Source organism: Mauremys reevesii, linkage group 4 (genome assembly GCF_016161935.1).
Source record: "Mauremys reevesii isolate NIE-2019 linkage group 4, ASM1616193v1, whole genome shotgun sequence".
Taxonomy (NCBI): domain Eukaryota; kingdom Metazoa; phylum Chordata; order Testudines; family Geoemydidae; genus Mauremys; species Mauremys reevesii.
Window position 1 is genome coordinate 20,818,449 of NC_052626.1, and position 23,971 is coordinate 20,842,419.

The 23,971-nt window shown below is 46.2% G+C and overlaps 1 protein-coding gene across 1 annotated transcript in view; it reads right to left on the minus strand.

Annotated features, from left to right (window-relative positions):
- EXOC3L4 (exocyst complex component 3 like 4) overlaps positions 1 to 22,331 on the minus strand; it is a 39,605-nt gene extending 17,274 nt beyond the window's left edge. The window contains exons 1-7 of the mRNA XM_039533644.1: positions 22,282 to 22,331; positions 20,549 to 21,164; positions 16,152 to 16,803; positions 12,680 to 12,797; positions 7,237 to 7,362; positions 5,547 to 5,647; positions 3,353 to 3,448 (exon numbers count right to left, since the gene is read on the minus strand). Of these exons, the coding sequence (XP_039389578.1) occupies positions 3,353 to 3,448; positions 5,547 to 5,647; positions 7,237 to 7,362; positions 12,680 to 12,797; positions 16,152 to 16,803; positions 20,549 to 21,164; positions 22,282 to 22,326 (1,754 nt within the window). The 5' untranslated portion in view covers positions 22,327 to 22,331. The remainder of the gene's footprint in view (positions 1 to 3,352; positions 3,449 to 5,546; positions 5,648 to 7,236; positions 7,363 to 12,679; positions 12,798 to 16,151; positions 16,804 to 20,548; positions 21,165 to 22,281) is intronic.
- Between the last annotated feature and the right edge of the window lie 1,640 nt (positions 22,332 to 23,971).

The window sequence follows — 23,971 nt, forward strand, 5'->3', positions numbered from 1 at the left end:
GTAGCTATATCCCATGTTATTTCCGGTTGAGATCCCAGTGCCTGATGGGGCAAAAATCAGACGCCATAGCACAGCAAGCATGGACCTGCTCAGCTCCATACACAAATCGTGGATGGAAACAAGCACTGACTGGTGGGACGCATTGTGTTGCAGGTGTGGGGGCGATTTCATGGAACTTTGTGACTTGCTTGCCCCTGCCCTGAAACGCATAATACCAAGATGAGCAGGACAGCTACCGGTCAGTCGGAATCAATTTGCAATCACTAAGCTGCTGCTACAAGGTTGTGACTGCCATAGTGGATGGCTTTGCTGCAATGGGATTCCCTAACTGTGGGGGATAGATATGGAACCATATCCTATCTTGGCAAACATCCACGTGGGATGGCCAGGAGGTTCAACTCTGTTTAAACGGCTGCAGCAAAGGACTTACTTCCAGACCAGAAAATAACAGTTGGGGATGTTGAAATGCCTGTCGTTATCCTGGGGACCCAGCCTACCCTTGATGCCATGGCTCATGAAGCCATACACAGGCAGCCTGGACAGTGGTCAGGATCTGTTCAATTACAGGCTGAGCAAGTGCAGAATGGTGGTGGAATGTGCATTTGGATGTTATTGCTGCTTGCTGTATTCTCCATAATCTCTTATGGCGGGGTGGGAGGCTGAGGCAAATCACCTGGCTGATTTGACTGCTGTGTTTGTTGATGAACACCCAACCCCTTGATTGACTCAGTAAATAAAGTCACTTATATTTAAAAGCATGAATTCTTTATTGATTCATTATATCCTTCTGGTTGGGCTGTCCACGGGGTGGAGTGGGCGGGTGCAGAGCCCTCCCCCCCCGTTCTTTACGTCTGGGTGAGAGGCTAAAGGAACATGTGAGGGGGAGGGTGGTTATACAGGGCTGCAGCGGGCTCTGTGATCCTGCTGTTGATCACGCAGCAGCCCCAGAGTGCATCCCCGCCACCGCTGATCTTTCCTGCCGCACCTGCTGATTTTCCTGCCGGCTTCCCTGTCGCCTCATCATCTCTCTTTGTCCCTCCTGTCCTCACGTTCACTGGCCTCTTTCCTGTAATTTGAAACCACGTCCTTCCACTCATTCAGATGAGCTCTTTCATTGCGTGTAACTCCATAATATCCGAGAACATCTCATGAGATAAATATTTAGAAAGATACATTTTACAGAACAATGGTTATACTGTTTCACAGTGAACATCACTATTCACCTAGTTTCATCTTAATAGTGACCGCTTGCAGCTCTGGGTTTACAGATCTCACAGACACATCAGGTCAGGCAATTCAGCTTTCAGCATGCATGCGGGGTAAGCCACACTGTCTCAGTGATACCCCCCCCCCCCAAACGGGGCACTAACGCGCCTAGCCTGCTAATTTTTAACCAGGTTATCCTGAACGATATCACTTTGCTGAGGATAACAGAACAAGATAAAGAGCGGATGCTTCAGATGTCCCTGGAGGATTTCCTCTCAATCCCCGACATGTTAACAAACTCTTCCTCTTCTTCTTCCTCTTCATCTTCCCCGTCTGCATAATCCTCAGACATGCAGAGATTACAACCCCCCCCGGAATCCACGGTCATCAGCATAGAAGCGGCATGTTTTTCGACCTGCCCCGACCTTTCCGTTTTTTTTTTTTTTTTTTAGGGCTTGGCTTGTCTCTCTTTTTTCTTCTCACACTGCACTGCACCCTGCTGTGGCCTTATCCGTCATCGACTTAGAAATTCTTTCAAATACTCAGATCCATTACCTCCTGAGCGGTCCATGCTGGGGCTCTTTTTTTTTCTCAGGAGACAGCATTGTTAACTGCTGATGAGAGAGCGTGGTCACCTGTGATGATGAGATCTCTCTCACACTGTGTCGAAGCAGGAAATGAAAAAAAAAGTTTTCTTTTTCTTTTGTACCTGGCCAGTGCATCCGAGAGAGAATGCTGTCCAGAGCGGTCAGTGGTGCACTGTAGACCAGGCCTATGAGCGGGGTCTGTGCTCAGCAGAGGAGGCAGAGTGGAGGTGATCTGGGGTGGGGAGCGGTTCCCCTGTGCGCCCCCCTGTTACTGTGGGTGGCCACCCCGCCCCAGCTCACTTCCACTCCACCCCCGTGCCTGAACAGGCTTTTAGGCGCCCTAGGCAGCTGCCTAGTTTGCCTAAGTGGCTGCACCGGCCCTGTATGTGATGCATCTCCCATCACCTTTAGGGATGTGGAATTTGAGTTCTCTGAGCATCTGGGTAAACGATAAACACCGTGATATACCTGAAAGGGTTTTGTTTTCAAAGGACCCCAGATATGGGTATGTGCAAAAGTTGGCTGCACAAATCCGGTAGGATGAAATTCACCCCTGCTGCACAGGGCCAGTGCAAAACCTCTTATGCATTGTGTGGGGTGGGTGGGTGTGGCCAGGCCATGCAGGAGAGTCTTTGTACCATCTACGTGCTCGCAACTGATCTAGAAGCAGGGTGTGGGAGAGGCTGTAGATTCCCCTGGTCCCAGTGCCTCATGGAAGCAGCAGCTGTTAGTCCCGCCCAGACTGGTCTAGCAGCCCCGGAGAGTGAGGCAGCCCTGGTCCTGAGCTGGGGGGTGGATTTCACCTCTGACCTTCATCCGCTTAGAGCCTGAACCCTCTGGCTTTCTACAGGTGGGGTGAATTTCAGCCAAACTGCAGCATGCTGATTTGGCAGTTAGACATTGCTAATAGGCACATGCACTAATCAGGGGTTATTAGCTCCTTTGTAAAGTGTTTTGAGATCTGCTGATATACAGCCCTATATAAAAGCTAGGCTTTATTATTGATTTGAAAACCTGACTCTAAAGCTGCCTTTGACATACGCAAATCCCTAAAAATCACCACAGCCAGCAATTGTGTTGAGAGTTTCTCTGCAGGCTAAATGTTTTCTGTGCAGTTGTTCTAAGGCCAAAGGGAGCAACCATCAGATTATGCTGATGTTTACACGCTCTTTTAACTTGTTTTTTAAACCATGGCCATGTGTCTTTGAAATCTGCAAATGGGCTGGAATCTAAAACCCTCTTCTGAACACCAAACATTTCTGTTACTCCCTCCCCATTTCCCAGACAAACTGAGCTTTCATCTGTGTCCCTAACTCTGAGCTAAATTCTACCCTGGGAAATAAGCACTGCTATGCAAATCAGGAGTAACTCATCCAAATCCATCCCTGGCATAACACCATTGTTGCCCTGCAGTTACACCGAGGATGATTCTGGCCCATTGACTCTGGTGGGACATAATTTCTTCCTTCTTTCTTTGCTAAACCATAAGATCCAACAGACATCCTCCCCCCCCCCACCTCCAAAATCATAAAAATGTTATAAGGGAAATGCAGACTTACATCAGGTCACGGAAGCTGTTAACGTAGGCTACTAAATATGGCACAAACAACGAATCCTCTCTCTCTTTGTACCACTCCACAAATGCCTTCCTGAATCTGCAGCAGAAATTTCAGAAGAAGTCATTGCTGCTGGTTGTAAATAAAACAGGGTAGAGTTCTTAATGAACTCTTTAACTAATAGAGCTGCAGTGACCTTGCTGCATGTACATGGGGATAAAGAGACATTCACTGCTTGCCCATGCCGTTCTCAAAGTACTTGCATTTTTTACCTTAGCAGGTGGTGTGCATGTGCGTTAGAGGAAGATATCATAGAATCTCAGGGTTGGAAGGGACCTCAGGAGGTCATCTAGATAATATATAATACCATAGATAATCATTGTTTGGCTATGGGCTTGCTTGAATCTGAAATCAGCAAAGCTCAGGATGGATTCCAGAAATGTTTCCCCATGAAAGGGTATAGGTGAAAATTCTGATCTTTAGTTATGAGTGATGAAATGTGTCATTGATAAGTGGGCTTGTAAATCACGCCTGTAATTTCTGTAGCTTTTGGAGCAGTGTAATGTATACCTGCTTTAGCCCGAAGGAAAGTGCTTTAGCTCAAGGCTCATTTTACAACAGAAAGCAAATATGAGCAAGGCAAAACACCTACACTTACACCACACTGACAAAATATGGGGGAATCAGGTCTATATTTCCTATATAATGCACCTTTAAGAACACTGGTGTGTACAGAGACAAGCAGCCACTTTGCATTGAGGTCCCTACAGACTTTGGGAGGAGACACACAATGTACACTCTCATGGAGACTTTACTTTGGTTCTTTCTTGTTTTATTGCTCTGTTAGTTTTAGATTAACTTATTCAGACTGCCAACTCCCATTTGCATATGCTGTCTAAGAAAACACATAAGTTAGGGAGCACATTCCAGTGAGTTATTCAGTCAGGTGCTTATCTTCCCTTGTGTGGGACTCACATTGGGACTCAGTTTATAGGAAGGAAGTTTAAAAAAAAAAAGGGGGTGGGGGAAGGAACATCCTTAGCTCAATCACTTTTAATGGTGAAACCAAAATATTGTTCTTATTAAAAACAAAATCTCAGACAAACTGCTGGTGTGAACTCCCCAGGATGTCCCTATGGTAACTGGGAGATTAGAGATGAGACTCGAGAGGTAATTATTGTCTTTAAAATATTTTAAAGACCTGTCATGCATCACAAAATGCTACGATTTCACATATTAGAAAAGCAATTTTCAGTCTTCCACGCTTGATTTTGTAAAATACTTAATAGCAAACTACCCATTTGGCTCATTCCTGAGGTGCTAAATTTTATCAGTTAATGCACAATTATTTTTAGTCTCTGTTTGAGTTGATTCATGCTGAAAGGTCCTTCTATTTTTTTTCAACTTCAGAGTGCTGATCTGAAAACTGGGAATACTTAAATACAACAACCCATGGGCCATAGGAGGTTTAGGCCTGTCCCAAGATGAGGAAATAACTTTTTCATCTATGGAACCCAAATCTTGCCAGGGAGTCCCAAATCCATTTGATCTAGAGAACTAAAGATGACACCAGGACTTGAATATTAGAAGTATTAAAATATAGGCATTTAGCCATAACCCCAGTGGCTACTCCCATGCAGAAAGTACATAATTCCACCTAAGGGGCAGAATAATCTCCACTGCTAGAACTGAGTGAAGTTACGTGAGATTCAGAAGTTGGGCTAGAAATGAGTTGTGCATATACTGGGCCTGATCCTTTGCCCATTCAAGTTAATGGCAAAGATCTCATTGGTTTCAATAATGCAGGATTGAGGCCTGTGTCTCTTAATTTTGTTGTCCAGTACTGACATACCGCAGAGATAACTGAAAATCCGGTTCATACTAACAGATAGAAAACCCCTTTTCAGCCATCCCTGTTTACAGAGCTGACATCAGATGTATGGGAGCCGTGCTGTATGGGAGACTCATGCTCCCATCTGTCTATTTACTATTGTGTATGTTGATTGTTTTGGAAATCTCTCAGATCCTCTGTTAAGTTTGTCAGGCTCACAAGAATTCAGATGAATCCTAATTTTCCTAGAAGCAAGCACATGCGAGCCCGGTGCTAGTGTTTGGCCCATAGTATGGATACTACTACTGGGCGTTGGCACCAGGATACCCATTTTGGAAGGAATATGTTGCCAGAAACAGCACTGACCTTGGTATGAATTCTCTCAGTTCTCTTATGCTGACCTCAAGAGTTGCAGTTTCCAGACTTTCCAAGATTTTGCCAGATTCGTTCTTATGCTGTCCAATGAACTAGAAAAGAGTCAGACGAGAATCCAATGAATGGAAGAACGACAGCAGAAAAGCCTTTGTCCAGTGAACTTGTGTAACTTGGGTCAGCACTAAAGTTAGTGATCTGTGCATCTAGGGGGAGAACCCCGTGATATTTACCAGGCTTATTTTGGCACTTTCTTTTTAAAACAATCCAGAATGGACCAACAATTTATGGTGTGGTAATTCCAGTCCAATGTTTCAATGTGCTGTCTAAGCAACCAGAGATGAATTATCAACAGCCCTGAACTGCCTTGATGCAAATCTCTCTTCTGAGCCCTGTTTAAGGCCCAGTTCTCTGCCCAGCACCCAGCATGAGTAGCTGGTCTGAACACTGGGGAGATGTGTATGGAACAGTGGAAGGTTTCCTCTCTCCCAGCCGGTGGAGAGCAGCTATGTAGCTCTAACTTAAGAGTCAGAGCAGTGATCAGGGAGCTGCAAAAGTGGCTTGAAGCTGCTTTGACTCCAGCTCACACAAGCTGTACTGAGAGCAGCTCAGGTGCCTTTTTAACTCCAAAATCCTTATTTGTACTTGAATCACTTCCTGTCTTGACTATTGTAATTAATTCTCTCTCTCTTCTCTCCCCTCCCCCAACCATGGTCCCTCCTAATTCGTAGTCACACAACTTCAGCTGCTCCTGGAAAGTTAGGGTATGGCAACACTTGCAGCTGTACAGCGCTGCTGCGGGAGCGCTCCCGTGGCAGCACTTTGAAGTGCGAGTGTGGTTGCGGCGCCAGCGCTGGGAGAGAGCTCTCCCAGCGCTGAAGGTACTCCACCTCCCCGTGGGGATTAGTTTACAGCGCTGGGAGCCGCGTTTACACTGGCGCTTTACAGCGCTGTAACTTGCTGCACTCAGGGGGGTGTTTTTTCACACACCTGAGCGAGAAAGTTGCAGCGCTGTAAAGCACCAGTGTAGCCAAGGCCTTAGACAAGCGACAATCTTGCTCAAATGCCGTCCACGACGTCCTATCCTTCTGCTAATCCAATTCAAATCTGTCTTTCTGGTTATCAAAAATGTGCAATATTTTTCTATGGAGAGTGAGTCATGGCAGTGGAATAAAAATCTTTGGTCCCCCCCCCCCACACACACCTCAGTATTATTTAATTGAAATGATTCAACCCTTTGAAAGTCATGAAAATGAATCCAAAACCCTCCTGGCTTTATTATCCTGCAGCCCCTGAAGCTAGTAGGAGCTTTTGTTTTTTCTTATTGTTTAAATTGGAGTGGCTGTCACTCTACCAGCACCATTTCTGAGGTTGCAGCAGCCCTGGGACAAAGTAGCTCTTTCAGCAAAGAGGCTTTTCTAACCAACCATTTTAAATCTCTTTGATTAGAATTTTTTTTTTTAAGACTTTAAAATCAGTTGCCTATTATGTCTGTGACACAATTGACAGCAGGTTTAATTTGCAGCTAAGAGGCGAGTGGTAGAACTAAAAGGTGTAATAAACGGCATTTCCCCCCCCAATGTATTCTGTGAGCGTGTGACTAACATAAATTATCACAGGAGGCAGCACCTACATACCAGAATGTAATATTTAATAATGTACTTTATACAAGCTAATCAAATACCGTTTGAATATCTAAGGACAGCGATGAGTCGTACTCGGTTTGTGAGGTTTCTGGCTGCTTTTCCTCTTTCCACTTTTCTCTGGTTTCTAGCTTCAGAATGTTATCCAAATAGTGCTTTATTTTCTCCTAAATGTTAAAGGGGAGCAAGAGGAGAGGGATAGAAACCTACAGATCAGCATTAATAAAATAAACAGAGGTTAAGAAATACACACTGTGTAGTACACAGCCTGGAAAAGCGCAGGCATTCGTGCAAGGGGAGCTTGGAAAGGTTCAAGAAGAGCTCTGCAGCAGATGTTCCTGGGGCGAGACCTTGCCACCATTGCTCATGGTGGTGAGTGCTCACTCCCATAGATAATGCTGGGTGCTGCTGCCTACTGTTCATGAGACTCATGGTTACCAGTGTGAGCAGGGAGGCACAATCTCTCCCTCCCGCTGGCTTTTATGTGGGGGCAGCAATTGAGACCTGGAATATTCACTACAAAGCACATTTTTCTTACCTTCTTACAAATCACAAACACCTAGCTGGTGTGCTGCATTTAGCTATTAGTCACCTGTATAAAACTGACATGTGCAATCAAAAAATAAAAATAAAAAAATCATATGTTCCACACCCTTTACAATTTTTATAGAACCCCAATGGAAATCAGGAGACCATTACTGTTTAAGGATCGTATTTGGCACTCAGTTACTCTCAAGCTGAAATCACTCCACTAATTAGAAAGAAGATACAGATTTTCTGCAGTGAAGGTAATTAATCACTGGAACGGTTTACTTGGGACTGTGGTAGATTCTCCATCACTTAGTCTATGAATCAAGACTGGATGTCTTTGTAGGAGATGTATTCTACAGGCTTGATGTGGGATCAACTTGGTGAAATTCTATGGCTTGTATTATGCAAGAAGTCAGACTAGATGATCATAACAGTCCCTTCTAGCATTAACATTTGAGTTACTCCAGTTTGACACTGGGAGGACTGGACCGAATTCTGCTTCCTGAATATTAAATCTGTCCTCCTGCTGCCATAGGCGGCAGGTTTGTATAATTTTTGGTGGTGCCCAAAATGGTGGTCATCCCCTCCCTCCCCCCTGCTCTCACCCTGTAAGCGGATATAAAATGAAGCTACAACGCGTCGGCACCACAAGATTACAAGGGTCAATTAAAAGTGGAAAGTCAGAAGCAGCACTTGCCTGCTTCAATATACGGTATTAAATTTTGTTGCACCTGTTGTGACAAAGTGGGAATGTTCTTAATGTTTTCTCTGAATACTGTGTGGGTGCCTCAGTTTCCCCTGCAAGGTACCCACTGAAGGTGTTGGGGACAAAGAGATCAGGTGGCCTCCTTGTCCGGAAGAAAGACAAAGGCTAGAGGAGGGAGTGTCAGTTTGGAGCTGGCTGGGGAAATAGGGAGAGGCCCAGAACTTGGGTCTAGGCTCCCCACCCTCCAAGATGGACCTGACTGAGGGGTCCTGTTTTCTGTACCTACAAGCTCTGTTTTAGACTGTGATCCTGTTGTCTAATAAACCTTCTGTTTTACCGGCTGGCTGAGAGTCACGTCTGACTGCGGAGTTGGGGTGCAGGGACCTCTGGTTGCCCCAGGACCTGCCTGGGCACACTCGCTGCGGAAAGCGCATGGTGTGGAAGGGCAAGCTGAATGCTCTGAGGTCAGACCCAGGAAGGTGTAAGCTTCTTGCCCTGGAGACAGTACGCTCAGAGAGAGGAGGCTCCCCCAGAGTCCTGACTGGTTTTGTATGGAGTAGTTCCAAAGCATCCCAGCATCCCCTTCCACACCATGCACTTCCCGGAAGTCTGCACAGGCACAGGCACAGGCACAGGCACTGGCACTGACACTGACACTCCCTCCTCTGGCCTTTGTCTCTTTTCCAGGCATTAGGAGGCCACCTGATCTCTTTGTTCTCCAACACCTTCAGTTAGCAGCTTGCAGGAGAGCGGCCCAGGCCATCAGTTGCCCGGAGACAGGGTTTCGGCCATTCTCTGTGCAGACAGCATCACACTGGCCCTCTAGGGCTCTACAACAATCACACCCCCTTATCCCACCATCTAGATCCTTGAGAAATGCATAGGGGAAACTGAGGCACCCACAGTATTCAGAGAAAATATTAAGAACATTCCCACTTTAACACCTGTATACGACTAGTTATATACTTTAAAGGGGTGTAAAATAATCAAGTATTGTGCTAAACACAATGATACTCCAAACTGACCACCAAATTTAAGTTGCACGTTTTTCCCCTCAGGTGAGGGCTCTGGGATGGGGCTGGTGATGAGGGGTTCACAGTGCAGGAGGGTGCTCAGGGTTGGGGTGCTGGGGGTGCAGGCTCTGGGGTGGGGCAGGGCTGGGGATAAGGAACTTGGGACGCAGACAGGCTGCCCCAGGGCTAGGGCCGGAGAGGACTCCCCCCCACCCTACTCCATTACCGGCAGCAGCAAGCTCCAGGGGAGGGACCCCTCCTCTCCCCCCTCCCCCCCGCAGCACACTCACTCTGCACCACAGTCACTGCACATGCTCCTAGGGACTCTCTCAGGTCCAGAAAGCCCACTCGCCTCCCCTATGGTGGGTACCGGGTGTCACGGAGTCCCCAGGAGAAGCTCTGGAACTGCTCCTCACAAAGCCAGGCAGGACTTTGGGGAGCCTCCTCTCCCTTGGAGCAGACTTTTTCAGGGCAAGAAGCTCACATGGCTTCACCTCCTGGGTCTCTTCTTGGAGCATTCAGCATCCTCTGCCCCTCCGTGCACTTCCCACAGTGAGCCCGCCCCAGCGGGGTTCTGGGGAAGCCACAGGGTCCTGCACCCCCACTTCGCAGTCAGACATGACTCTCAGCCAGCCAGTAAAACAGAGGTTTATTCAATGACAGGAACACGGTCTAAAACAGAGCTTGTAGGTACAGCGAACTGGACCCCTCAGCCGGGTCCATTCTGGGGGCAGTGAGCCAGACCCCCCCCCCGTCTGCACTTCACTCCTCGTCCCCAGCCAGCTCCAGACTCCCAAACCCCCTCCAGCCCCTCCTCTCTGCTCAGCTCCTTTCCTGGGCCAGGAGGTCACTTGAACTCTGTCTCCAACACCTTCAGCTGGCACCTTTGCAGAGGAGGGCCCCAGGCCATCAGTTGCTAGGAGACAGAGTGCCAGGCATTTAGGTGCACTGGCCCTTTACTCTGTAGCAATCACACACCCTGATCCACCACCTACATACTTAAGAACTGCATAGGGGACACTGAGGCACCAACACAGTATTCAGAGAAAACACTAAGAACATTCCTAGTTTGTCACACTGGGGCGGGGGGTTGCCATCATGTGTGGCCTCCCCACCCCTGCTGCTGCCCCTGGGTGCCGGGGGTGGGGGAGAGAGCTCCCAAGCACCTGTGTGCCTCCTTCCTCCTCCTCTCTCCCTCTTCCCCTCCCCCAGTGCTCCAAGAGGCTGCCGGCAGCTGATCTCTATAGCCTTAGGCGGAAGTAGCACAAACAAAGGAGAGAGGCACTGGCTGTTTTCTTTCAGGCAGGGAAGCTGCGAGGTGGGGGCAGGGGAGAAACTCAGCTCCAAATATTGGTGGAGCAGAGCCCTCAGCCTTGAATATTCCTGGTGCTTAAGCACCTCGAGCCCATATAAGCTGCCGCCCCTGCCTGCTGCTGGTGAAACAAAACAGTCCGTAGGAGAAAGGGTGGGAAAGGCTGATTTTAATCATAAAAAGCCACATTCTGATGCCCTGACTTGTACTGAATAATGCCTTGTTCGGTAAGCAGTCCCACTGAAGTCAATCGGGCCCACTGATTAATTAAGATCCTGTTCAGTGGAAGGACATCAGAATCTGGTCCCCAAATGTTAGTTTCAAAAGCATTTCACATTCTGACACGCTGGGGAGCCCTACATGCCAAGTGAGCCAAGATACCTGACTGAGCAAAATAGGTGCAACTTTCTTGAAAGGCTTTGCAGCTATACTAATATAGCTATACCAGCAGAGCCCCCTAGTGGTGGAGTTACAGCTTACACTGGCATAACGTGATCTTTTGCTGGTGCACTTACACCTTCCCAAACGACGAATTTAACTGGAAAAAGGCCTCTTTGGCTGGCATAGTTGCATCTACACAAGAAGGGGAGGTGCTGGCATAGCTATATTGGTTAAGGGTGTGGATTTTCACACCCCTGACCAACACAGGTATGCCAGCAAAACTTTGTGGCATAGACCTGGTAGAGTTGATCAGTCTGTAATGAATCTTGTCACTGCAGTAAGTTCAAAACACAAGTGGAATTTTAAAAAACATAAATAAGCAACATCCACTGGTCATATTTTTGAAATATCTCATTTAAATGAGTCTATTATATTTTCTAGGGGGTTTCCCTTAAACTTGGCTAAGTATGGTTGTGAATTGTCCACGTGTCTGTATAATGTGTAACTTCACTGGAGTTACTCTGCGTTCACATCAGTGTAATAGATTGGAATCAAGTACCACATTTAGATAGCGGGCTTCCATTTCCTCTTTCTGTTCATTTAAAGCCAGGTTCTGCCTGGTGCTGAGTGCCCCATACCAATAGGAGTCAAGGGTGCTCAGCCTATTGCAGCATCAAACCCTGTAAGAGAGACTGTGATTGGGGGGATGCAAACCCCATGCTGGAGAACAAGGGGTTAAGAAGCAACTCTGGTCCCTGGTGACCCCACCCTGTTGCACCTGAGAGGCCTGCATGAGGAGAGAGGTTTAAAAGGGGAAGCAGAGCCTTTAGAGGAAGTTGACAGTGGAAGGGAGTCTCTCTGAGCCCTGGGGGAAGTGCTGCGTAGGAGCTCTCGCTGCCTGAGACCTGGCAATGCAGATCTGACAAAGCCTGCAAAGGAGATACTGGTGATGGAGAGTGAAGGTCAAAAACTTTATTTGCCATTCATTAATTCATCCCATGGAGAAAAGGGGGATTTATGTAGGAAGTGATTCACAGCGGCAGCTGCTTAGCACCTCAAGGTGCAGAACTTAGCTGCCCACCACCGGGGCCCTGGATTGGAGTCCAGTGGCAATGCTGGGTCCATACTCCCCTACCAACTTCAAAAAACAGGACAACAATCGAAGCGTTTACCTTGGTGGAGAATCCAGCTGGGGAAGACCCTGAAGGTTCCCAGGTCCCAAGTCCCCAAACTAAGGTGAAAGCCCTGAAGCCTTCCGCATGATCAGACTTTTTATTTGGTATACCCCGAAAGGGCTGGACTGAGCCGTGCGACCCAGCTGGAGGGCTGAGCCTCAAAAGACGGGACAGCCCTATGAGAGAGAGTTATAACGGACAAGGGGGCACATCAGGGAAGGAGACAACCTGCTGTACTCCCCCCTAACCACTAGGCAGCCCTGGTGGTGAGCGTTCCCCTTTGGAGACAGCTGAATATTCTATGAAGGCAGCTGGAATTATTTGCTCCTGTATAAGCCAGACGACAACAGGGCCCCAGAGTCTTACCGCTAGTGAATCCTTGTAGTCCTTTTTCAGTTTATCCCAAGTTTCTGATGGTAACAACTGAGGGAGATTCTCCGTCTTTACCTCCGCTTGGAGATCAGGGTGTCCCAGGAGAGTTTCGCTACAAAATTCAAATGAACACATTAGGTTGCCTTGGAGAGTAAGTAAATGGAATATTTATATTGCACCAGCTACATAATTATCATCTTGTATGAAATTTACTTAAAGCTTAAACTATGTGGCATGCTTTCAGGCTTTAGCAAGAAACCATTCCTCGCTATTTAAAATTCTGTGGCACCTTATAGACTAACAGACGTTTTGCAGCATGAGCTTTCGTGGGTGAATACCCCCTTTGTCAGATGCAGCAAAATCGTGGCTAGGTTTCAGCCCAGTTTAGAAAGCATGAAACCCCTGTGTTGCTTGGAAATGAAAAGTTACTTTTTATTAAATAAACAAAAAACACGAAACTGATTCATTTAACAATGAGTTGTTCGGATTTTTCTAGAGCTTGTTCCAGTAACATTGTTTTTGTTTTCTTTGGTGTTAGCTGGTCACGCTGTGCATCTATTTCCTTGTGAAGAAAACAATGAAAGATCACAGCTCAGCTCATCTGGGTGATATTCCAAAGGGCAGTGTCTGGAAATCATGCAAGGGTACAAACAAGTTTGGACATGAGAAACATTTCCTTGCATACGGAAGAAGTAGGTGGATGCTGAACTAGAGGCTGATTTTAAAGGGCATTGAATTGATAAACTACTTTACTTTACCACTCATTTCTCCCATGAGTTATCATGAAATACATGACAGCTGATTAGTGGGAAGGTAGAGTACCACTTTGGGGTAGAAATAGATGTGTTGCTTACTCAATAGCAAAAAATCCATTATTGGGTGCCATTATGATTCAATATTGTACGATATTCCAATGTGCTATCCCACAACCCATCCATACTCTGCACAAGCAAGATCAATTTACAACACTGTCTTCTAAATATGGGATGAGAAAGGAAGAGAAAATGTTTGTAACCTCCTTGAATGTGGAACATGAATTACTAACTGTTTACTAGAGCTATATCCGGAAGTCAGCTGCAATGACAACATCTCATAAGGGGCTTTATCTTGTACTCAAAACTCCCATAAATTGCAATTAGGTCTGAGTATGGAGTGCAAGATCAGATCTAAGTTGAATGAAAACGGCACTGTATCAAGTCTGGATTCTGGCAGGCTAATGCAGAGGGAGCTTATTAGGAAAGAGTTGGTGGTGTTGCCCTGTCATCCGGCCAAATTTGTGGGTTGGGAATGTATAAGATGTCATTAGTTGTACAAGTAGTGTGTATTCCAGCATGCTCCATGAATGTGTCGTTCATTTAAAAGTACACCCAAGCTAGATAGCACCTTTCTGTCTGAATTTTTTTTACCCACTGCTGTTGCAAGTAAAGACTCAGATGACTTTATATGAAAGAGAAATGTATTTTGCTTTTTAGTTTGTTTGCTTTAGTTTATTTTGACAGGATGTTTGGTATAATCAGCTTCAGTCTCACGTCTGTGTAATCAGATTCCTCTGTTTATGTGGGTTTTACAAACAGTAATGAGAGGGCAAATATTTCTTAAAATAAGAAAAATGCAATTGTAAAGTCACAAAAAACTGGCAAGGGGATTCAGGCAGATGTAGTAGGAGGCATGAGCCGGAGTGACATCGTTCTTCGACTACGAGAAAGGGACCAAGAGACTTTCTCCATTGGATCATATGAACTGGAACCATAAACTCCCTGAACATTAAATCTCACCAAATGAGGGTCAATCCATCTTCATCATCATATCCACTCATTATACTCCACACCCGAACATAGCTATTATATGAACATCATATCCTCATATCTCAAAGTCTGTACTTTGACCCATCAACCTTTTACCTCCAATTGGGGATATTGCAGATTATGTATTCCTTACGACACCCGCTCTTAAACCGAACTTCACACCCCTTGATAATCTGTACGTTATTCCCTAATAACTAGAAACTTCTATGCTTAAACTTTGTACCGTTCACTTTTTTTTAAACATCATCTTAACAAAATTTTTAAATCTGAAAGTGCTCGAAACTTATGGCTAGATTTCAAGTTGATGACATCTGTTTAAGTAAACAACTTCACACAAAATGAAATTTAAATCACCATATTCAAACAGGGATGCATAAAACTATGCTCCTCAATCAATAGTTAAACACTTCTATAGAAGTGGCCCAATCTATCCACCTCTTTTGCAACTGCTTTTGTGTTTATTTCTGTGTCATTGGAATGCCCTTCATGTGCTGGTTGGCCTGTCTACTGCCCTCAGAATGCACCAGCCAGGTCAATGTGGGCCAGTTTGTCGCACAACATGTTGGTGCGTTTTAGACATCGCACCCCTGTAGTGCACATTGCTGTACCATGTGGACAAGCCCTTAGACTCAGTAAGCTGTCAGTGCCAGCCCCACTGTCGTCTTGTGTATCTGTACTCTGTATACCACCAAGCACGGCTGGGTTACTACTGTGCTGTAAATAATTTTTAGAGGTGCTGAGACCCCACACCTCTAAAGTTATTTATTTGAGCCAATTCCTCTTTTTCTTTGGGCTAATGCCATCTAGTGGTGTCCCACATAGCCATGTTCGGGGGTGGCCATCAGGTAGGATGACAATATTTCCCAAAGGGAAAATGGGACACTGCATGGGGCTAGCCTGAGCCCTCCCTCTCGCCATGTGGGGCTGGCCAGAGCTGATCACCCGAGCCCCCTTCCCTGGTGGGGCTGGTGTCACTGCTTGCCCGAGCCCTGCCTGCTCCCCGCCCAAGCCTTTCCTCTCCCCCTGCCCAGGCAGGGTGTCACCACTCGCCCCCCACACCCGCATGTTCCTCTGTACCCCACCCGCTTGCTCTTGCCAACAGATCAAATGCCCACTTTTGCCAAAAAGGTCGGGACGGCCAGGAGAGAGCTTAAAAAAGGGACTGTCCCAGCCAAACTAGGACATATGGTCACCCTACCAACAGGGACAGGTGGCAGTGTGGATTCTTTCCAACCTGCATCACAACTTAAACAGGTGCAGCCCAGAGCGCCTCCACGCACCATACACTACGGCAGGAAAGATCTGCTAATAGAGGCTGCACTTTGCAAAATGTTTCCATGGAGAGGAACTGAGCTTTCTTAGAGCTGAAATATAACATTGGCAAGTGGAACTTATGGGTATCGTGAGCACTGCAAATCAGTGACTAAGAGAAACAAGGCAATCTAAATGTACAGTGGCTGCATGTGGTAAGCATCTTACGCACAAGCCTTTGCTTCTATCTTTGATCGGACTGGTACGTTCCGTTATAGTTCAAGTGGTTGCATCTGTCTTACTCACATGGGAACCCAAGAATAACTAAGTGTCTTGAAGTGCCTTGCAGATTTAAAGAGCCAAATTATTACTTGGAGGAGAGAGACTTGGCATGGGGAATAGTAGCTTACCTATAGTACGTGTTAACAACCCAATCAAGTAATGCGTAAAGTTCATTGAATTCCAAGGGTCTCTGCAAGAGAGCTTGCAGGTGTGAAGAAATGGCACTGTGAAAGGACTCAAAGTATCTTCCACAAACTTTATAGTCATCTGGGTAACACTTTTGTACCGACTGCTTGATTTTCAATAAATCTTCACTAACGTATTTTCTGAGGAACCCTAAATGGATAGCGAGCCAAGAATCATTGTCCTCCTTCAATGAAATAGGCACCTTACGGACTCTCTTTTCAGCACTCCCTCTGACAGCTTCCTTCCACACATCTCGCCATTTTCTGGGTCTGCCAACCCAGTCCGATTCTGAACAGCCAGGGCTATGTACATCAGCATGAGCTTCTTCTTCCTTGGAGATTACAGTCACCATAGAAGTCAACAAACTTTCATCTAGATCGAACTGATCAAGTGTTTCCTCCACAATGGATTTGATTGAGTTAGCGACAGAGTTACAAAGCATATCCACATCCTTGACTTTCCGGGCATATTCTATAGGATTGTCTTCATATTTCTTGGCCTCTTTTTCAGATATAACTTCTTTCTCCAAACACCTGATGCTTGCATATGCCTCCAAAAGTTGCTTTTTCTGAATAAGTTCATTTATTTCCATGACTGCAGAGAGAACATGGGTGGGGGAGAGAGCAGATTATGAGTTTACTTTTAGATATTTAATGTCTATTACAACAGTAAAGACCACAGGAGAGAGCAGTGTCTGAGTCAGGGGCTGCTTTGGCTCTCTACTGCATCCTGCGTGAAGAGTGGCATTCCAGCTGCACGTATGTGACAGGTCACCTTTAATCTCCCTAACTCGTGTTTGACATAGAGGAGAAAAACTGTTCAGATGAAATCATTGAAATATCAGAGCCATGTCTCACACGGTATGTCTACACTGCAATGAAAGACCCGCAGCTGGCCCAGATCAGCTGACTCAGGCTCGCAAGGCTTGGGCTGCGGGGCTACGAAATTGCAATGTAGATGTTTGGGCTGGAGCCTGGGCTCTGAAACCCTCCCCCATGGGATATGATCCAATGGTCCTAGCCCCCTATGCTACTGGTGCACAGGGGTAGTGCCCCTGTTCTAACCCAGATGTTGGGAGGGCTGGAGTGCAGCTCTGAGCTGGAGGCTGACTGTATCTATCCATCGCCTGGTACTTCGCCTGCATGAACCTGATCTCTTGGGCTTTGTACCAGTGATGTGAATTGCACCCAGAATGAAGAACCAACTTCTTCCAAAGCTCATACCGTCCCAGCAGCTCTTGTGAGCTATGGAAATGGCACTCGGGAATTAAAGTATACCTCTGTCCCGCTATAACGCGACCCGATATAACATGAATTCGGATATAACGCGGTAAAGCAGTGCTCCAGGGGGGCGGGGCTGCGCGCTCCGGTGGATCAAAGCAAGTTCAATATAACGCAGTTTCACCTATAATGTAGTAAGGTTTTTTGGCTCCTGAGGACAGCGTTATATCGAGGTAGAGGTATATCTCAAACTCCAAGATGGGACCAACCTAAAACTCTTGCTCCGAACACTCCCAAACTTCTGTTTGGGTCTAAACTTGAGTTTGGCAGCAGAGGCCTATCTCTGCTTAAATATATTTCAGACTGGAGATCTTATTTGTGGTGATATTTCTGGTTTGCACGGTGTATTTTAAAGCAAATATGAGTCATATGGCATTGTTCCTGTAGGGGTCACTGTAAATCAGTCTGGCTGTGCAGATTTCACACTGAACATAAGACCACTACATCAAGTCATCAGAGGAGGCAAGATCTGCTGGAGAGAGCCCGGGACTGAGAGCTGGGATTAGATCCCTGTCTCCAAGCTCCACCACTGCTATGCTTGTGACTTTGGGCAAATCATGTGCCTGTTTTCCCCTTCTCTCCCTTTGTCTGCATTGTAACTTTTTTCTGGGCAAGGGTTCTCCAATGTATGTTTGCGCAATGCCCAGTACAACGGAGCCCTGATCTCAGGTGAGGCCCCTGTGTGCTATTGTAATAGAAATAATAATATTTGCATGAGTCTGCTAAAAAGATCTCAAAGAATGGGTCTGACTCATCCCCACTGTAACTTCCCTGAAGCCAAAGGAGCCCCACCATGGCTGGCACAACACAGTCATTTTACAGACATGCACATAACTACTAGGTACTGACGATTCACTGGAATGCTGGTTTCCAAGCACTGCATGCTGTTACCTGGGCTGGGAGGGATGGGGGAAATCCAAGTACCTTTCATTCACAGTCACTTTAGGAGTGGGTGCCTTCCTTTTACATTCCCACTCAGCTGAGTTATCTACTGTGCAGTTTTTGAAAAACGATGATAAAAGTGCCTTGAAAACACAGTTCTAAGGGACCACAAACAGCCAGCGTTATACCTCGCCACGCCATAGGAGTGAAGGTAGTTTGCTAGTAATAATTCGAACCAAATTTTGTTGGTTGATGCACCATTTGGACTGTGATCATCATCAGGGCCGGCTCCAGCTTTTTTGCCGCCCCAAGTGGTGGGGAAAAAAAAAAAAAAAAAAAGAAAAACCGGATTGAGCTGCCACCGAAGTGCTACCAAAGTGGAAGAGTGTGAGTGAAGGACCTGCAGCCAAATTGCTGCCGCAGACCCGGACATGCTGCCGCGCTAACGGACCGAGTGCCGCATCTTTCTATTGGCCGTCCCAGGCAGGACCGGCTCTAGGCACCAGCAAACCAAGCACGTGCTTGGGTGGCACAATTCCAGGGGCGGCATTCCAGGAGGTTTTCATTTTCTTTTTTTTACTTCAGCAGTTGTGCTCTCGGAATTTTTGTTTGTTTATTTGTCTGCTGGGGGCAGCAAAAAACCTGGCCCTGGCCCTGGCCCCTGCCCCAGGCACCTACTTCCTTCGCTGGTGCCTGGAGCTGGCCCTGATAATCATGGAACACTAGAGTCCCAAAAGGGGCTGATCCCAATTAAATTTTCCATTTCCCACTGTCGCAGCAAGAACTACAGCTCAGTCATGAGTCTAATTTCACTTGCTAACCAGAAATAGAGAGTGTACAAAACTGCCTTTCTGGATGCAGCAGTGGTGTGACAGCTGAGATCCTTGCTGCTGTGTGAGAGACTCCTATTCTGGAGCATCTTCTGGCTCCCAGAGGTCACTGGGAAGTTGAGCCCTCTAAACAGGAGCTCTGCGTGTGGTGATGTGGCTAAGGGAGTTCAGTCCAGTCAGTTTATCAAAGAGGAAGTTGAAGAGGCAATTTGATCACTGTAAGCATCTAGGCAGGAAAGAGAGCTCTTATACTAAATGGCTCATTAATCTAGCACCCAAAGGCCCAATACGATAGAATGGCTGGGGAAACTGAAGGTCAACCAATTCAAACTGGCAATAAAACCTGCTTTTTTTAAAACAATGAGGGCGATTAACCACTGGACCAGCTTACCACTGAGTGTGGGAGATTCTCCATCAGCTGTAATCTTTAAATCGAGATTGGGTGTCTTTCTAACGGAGATGCACTAGTTCAGACACAAGTGATTGGACTCAGTGCTGGGATTACTGGTGAAATACAATGACGCAAGTTTATGCAGGAGGTGAGCCTAGATTATCATAATGGTGCCTTCTGGTCATGATCTGTGAATCTAGGCCAGTAGGTGTGCAAAGCTGACATGATGGGCTCAGATCCATTTTACAAAGCTCGCTCTGTAACAATGTGAAGCCGTTTAAGCACCTTCACTGATATAGATCTCACAGTTGCCACACAGCTCTTCTAACCTGTCCATACAATCGCATCAACAATGATGACTCTGAGTCTTGTCTAGATTAGAAATGTGGGTCGAGGTTAGGTCAGGGTGTATTGATTCACCTCAATCCTTTTTCCTAAGTGGAAACACTGTGATGCCTTTTACCTTGGCTAAGCAGTTAGAAGTGTTGCTTAGTCAGGCTGAAAGGCATTGCAATGCGTCCACTCTAGGCAAGAGATATGGTTAGGTCAAGGTCAGTTAACATAGACCCATTTTCCTAGAGTGGACATGGCCCATGTGAGTGCGCACCCTTCTGACTTGGCCTGAAAAAAAAAAGAGTGCAGCAGCATTACTGTAAGAAATAGCAAATTAAAGGGATGTATCAAGACAAGTGTCCCTCTTGAGGATCCTTCAATGCTAATAAAATACCATTTGAGGGGGCTGCAGAACATCCCATTCATGGGCTCTCCCTTGGTATCTGGGAGACCTGTTCTCTGTGCTCAGCCTTTGAAGACTCCAAAAAGACCTTGCAAGGGACCAGGCAGGTCCATTTCATTCAACGCTCTTTTGCGCTGGGGCCCTGCAGAATCTACTTTGATTGAATGTTACTAGAATCCTAGCAAGTGTTTTTACAGTGGGTTATAGTTTCACCTCTTACCTGAGAGAGGTTGTTGTTGAACGAACTCTGCCCCTGTATTCTCCCCACTCTTGTTCACACTGGTGTCAGTCATGTTTTTAGCACTGCTGTCCTCTTCTTTTTTTTGGAAGACTTTCGCTAAAAGGCCTTTGTTTCTTCTCAGGGTTCCAGAGTCTTCACTTGCTTTGTCTTTGGCTGGACTTCGTTTACTTCTCCTGAAGCTTAACATTCTTTGGAAAGCACTTTCGGGGCTCTTTGCCTCCAGATTGTTCAAGGGTGAGCTATTCAGTTCAGAAACAGAATCAGTTCCTTCATCCTCAGTGCTTTTTACTGGGGAGGCTGGTTCTGTTGGAGATGCTGTTTTTTCACTTGGCTCAGGTATCTTCTTATTTTCATCTTTGTCTTTGGCTGGACTTCGTTTACTTCTCCTGAAGCTTAACATTCTTTTGAGAGCATTTTCGGGGCTCTTTGCCTCCAGATTGTTCAAGGGTGAGCTATTCAGTTCAGAAACAGAATCAGTTCCTTCATCCTCAGTGCTTTTTACTGGGGAGGCTGGTTCTGTCGGAGACGCCATTTTTTCATTGGGCTCAGATATCTCACCTTGGCAGTAACTGGTTTTCGGAAGGTGGAGGAGTAACTAGTCAAAGAAAAGAAACAGACAAGAGCAGAATTAAGCAGTAAGACTTACATGGGATCTATGTAATGCTGGGATATTGCTGTGTCTCATGAGTCACTCTTAGGCACCCTTTGTATGCCCCACTCTGTCGAATTGACAGAGGAGGCAAGTCTGTAATAACCTTTGTTGCACCCCAGTGTAACCAGGGTTGTGAGGCACCTCACCACCACCTGTCCTGTGCATGAAGCAATCTTGTCTATGCCTGCTGTGGATCAGGTCCCTGAAAACAAGAGCCCCTGGCAGCATGGGCATGGCCTTCCAGGCCTCCACAGACCGCCCTCTCTCTATACAAGTAGCGATAGGTACACACCAACCTCCAAATACTCTGAGAGTTCCCGGCATGAATAGCCCCTTGTCCACTAAACTCTCACAGAATTTAGAGTGAGGCCTGCTGCTCCCAAAGGAACAGGACACCCGAGCTTGTAAGAGACAACTCTGGACCAGCATTTTGTTTACCACCATAGCACAGCACACAGATATATTTATAGTGAAAACAAGAATAAGTTTATTATCAGAGACTAGAGATTCAAGTGATAGTGAGTAAGAATATGAAAACAAATGGTGACATAAAAACAAAATCATAACAGGCTTTCTAGATACTAACCTTAAGTGCCAAGTTACCCTCCTGTCTAAAGAAGCGTATCTCACCCAAAGTTCTCTCCAGAGTTTTCAACCAAGCCTGGCTGAGACTCCTGTTTCACGATGCAAAAGCGCTTTGATCCCTGATGGCAGCCCTTTTACTCCCCCACTGAAGGGGGCCTTTGTTCCCTCCAATCCCCAATATACTCAAGCTATGCACCTCCAGATAAGGCTCTCTTCTTCCCTGCTGTGCTTCACTTCCTGTTAGATTATATCTAAGGTTCTGTCTTACAATCCTTCATTTGCATTCAGTTCAGACTGGCGATAGGGGACCCACTGTGAATGAGACAATGCTCAGTTTACATGTAAATGGATAGGCATCTCCTGTCTGACAGACAACCCGTTTGTCACTTTTCCTGTTGACTAATACCTGGATACAGACTTTAAAAACATATTTTCTGCATATAGGCACAACTCCTTCCAGAGTATCTATACATACCCGCGTCACAAAGATATTGATGACCAGTGTGACATCAGCTTCCATTTGAGACGTCACATGACATTCTTTGGTGAACCAGAATGTACAGACCAGAATCAGGTGATTCCTGTAACCCTTCTGCACCCCCTTGCCACTTAGCATTCAGAGGTTCTTGGGTCCCTTAACCCTACCTTCAGAGCCTGGCTCTTTAGCACAAATTGTGCACATGCATGATCTTAAGTCTAGAGGGCCCCAGTTCAATGCCTCAGAGCAGCCCTCTTGTATACTTTCAGGTATGCCATGCACTCTCAGTACTTAAACTGGTACCATTAGTTTCCCCCTCCAGCTGAGTTTAAAGCAACTTAGGGCAGCTCTAGGCATTAGCCAGATCTGTGCATTCACAGCCTATAACCCAGACATGTTAGCTTTGGGCTTGGTTGTTGCTGCCTTGTTTGTGCACAGAGATCTGCAGACATTCAGCATTGGAATCTGGCTCGCGATGTGGATGGTCGGTTACAAACATCACATAGTAGTGACTAAAGCACACTGGAAAGCCTCAGTTTTCGCCTCTAGTTCCTTAAATAAGAAATCAAAGCATAATGTTTTCTGTGCTCTGAATCGTCATGGTTACAGTTCTGCAGAGGCTACAAAGTGCAATGAACTTTTATATAGCAAACACTGTCTGAAAGCACTTCAAAGTCAAACAAACCAAGGCCAGCCTGGGAACAGCTTGGAGAACGGTCTGATTTTTTTATTATTTTTTGCTCTCACAGGCTTTATCGACACTAGGAGCATTTAAAAACAGTTGCCCACAATTTCTAATATGTTACGAGCCCAAGTGCAGGCAACGAGCCAGCTGCTGACATCTTTTTTCAGTGTCATTTCATCTCATTTCTCCTTATGGCAAAGGGCTAAACTGTGATTATTATTATTTTAAGTCCTGCGGTGAGGAAGCCCTGGTGCAAGAGCACGACACTGTGCCCCTCTAACACCCCCTAGAGGCACAGTGCCTCCCCTGCTTTCTGAAGGGAGGTTTGACTTCTGTATCTGGATGATTACCAAAGCCTGTTTAGTGCTCTGAATGCCCCATTACCCACCCTGGGACTGGGAGGATCCCTAATTGCCTCCTCCATGCAGATGGTGCCACCACTGCCTCTGGGAGTCCGGCTGGGGCTATGATGTGAATCCCTGGGGCCTCAAGTTTCTGGCTGGTTGGGAAGGGAGGGTCCCGAATAAAGGTTTCTCCTTCCCACAGATGCTGCTGCTGCTGGAGATGGAGGCAGGGCCTGATATAAAAAAAATTATTAAGATGATGTTTTAAAAAAAAGTGAATGGTACAGAGTTTAAGCATAGAAATTTCTGGTTATCAGGGACTAACATACAGATTATTGAGGGGTGCGAAGTGTAGTTTAAGATCCAGTGGCATAAGGAATACATAATCTGTAATATCCCTGATTGGGCCTAAAAGGTTGACGGGTCAAAGTACAGACATTGAGATATGAGGGTATGAAATTCATATAATGGCTATGTTCAGGTGTGGGGTAAGATGAATGGATACAGTGATGAGGATGGGTTGACCCTCGTTTGGTGAGATTTAACATTCAGGGAGTTTAAGGTTCCAGTTCATATGGTCCAATGGACAAAGTCTCTTGGTCCCTTTCTCGTAGTCAAAGAGTCATGTCACTCCGGCTCGCGCCTCCTGGTACTGTCG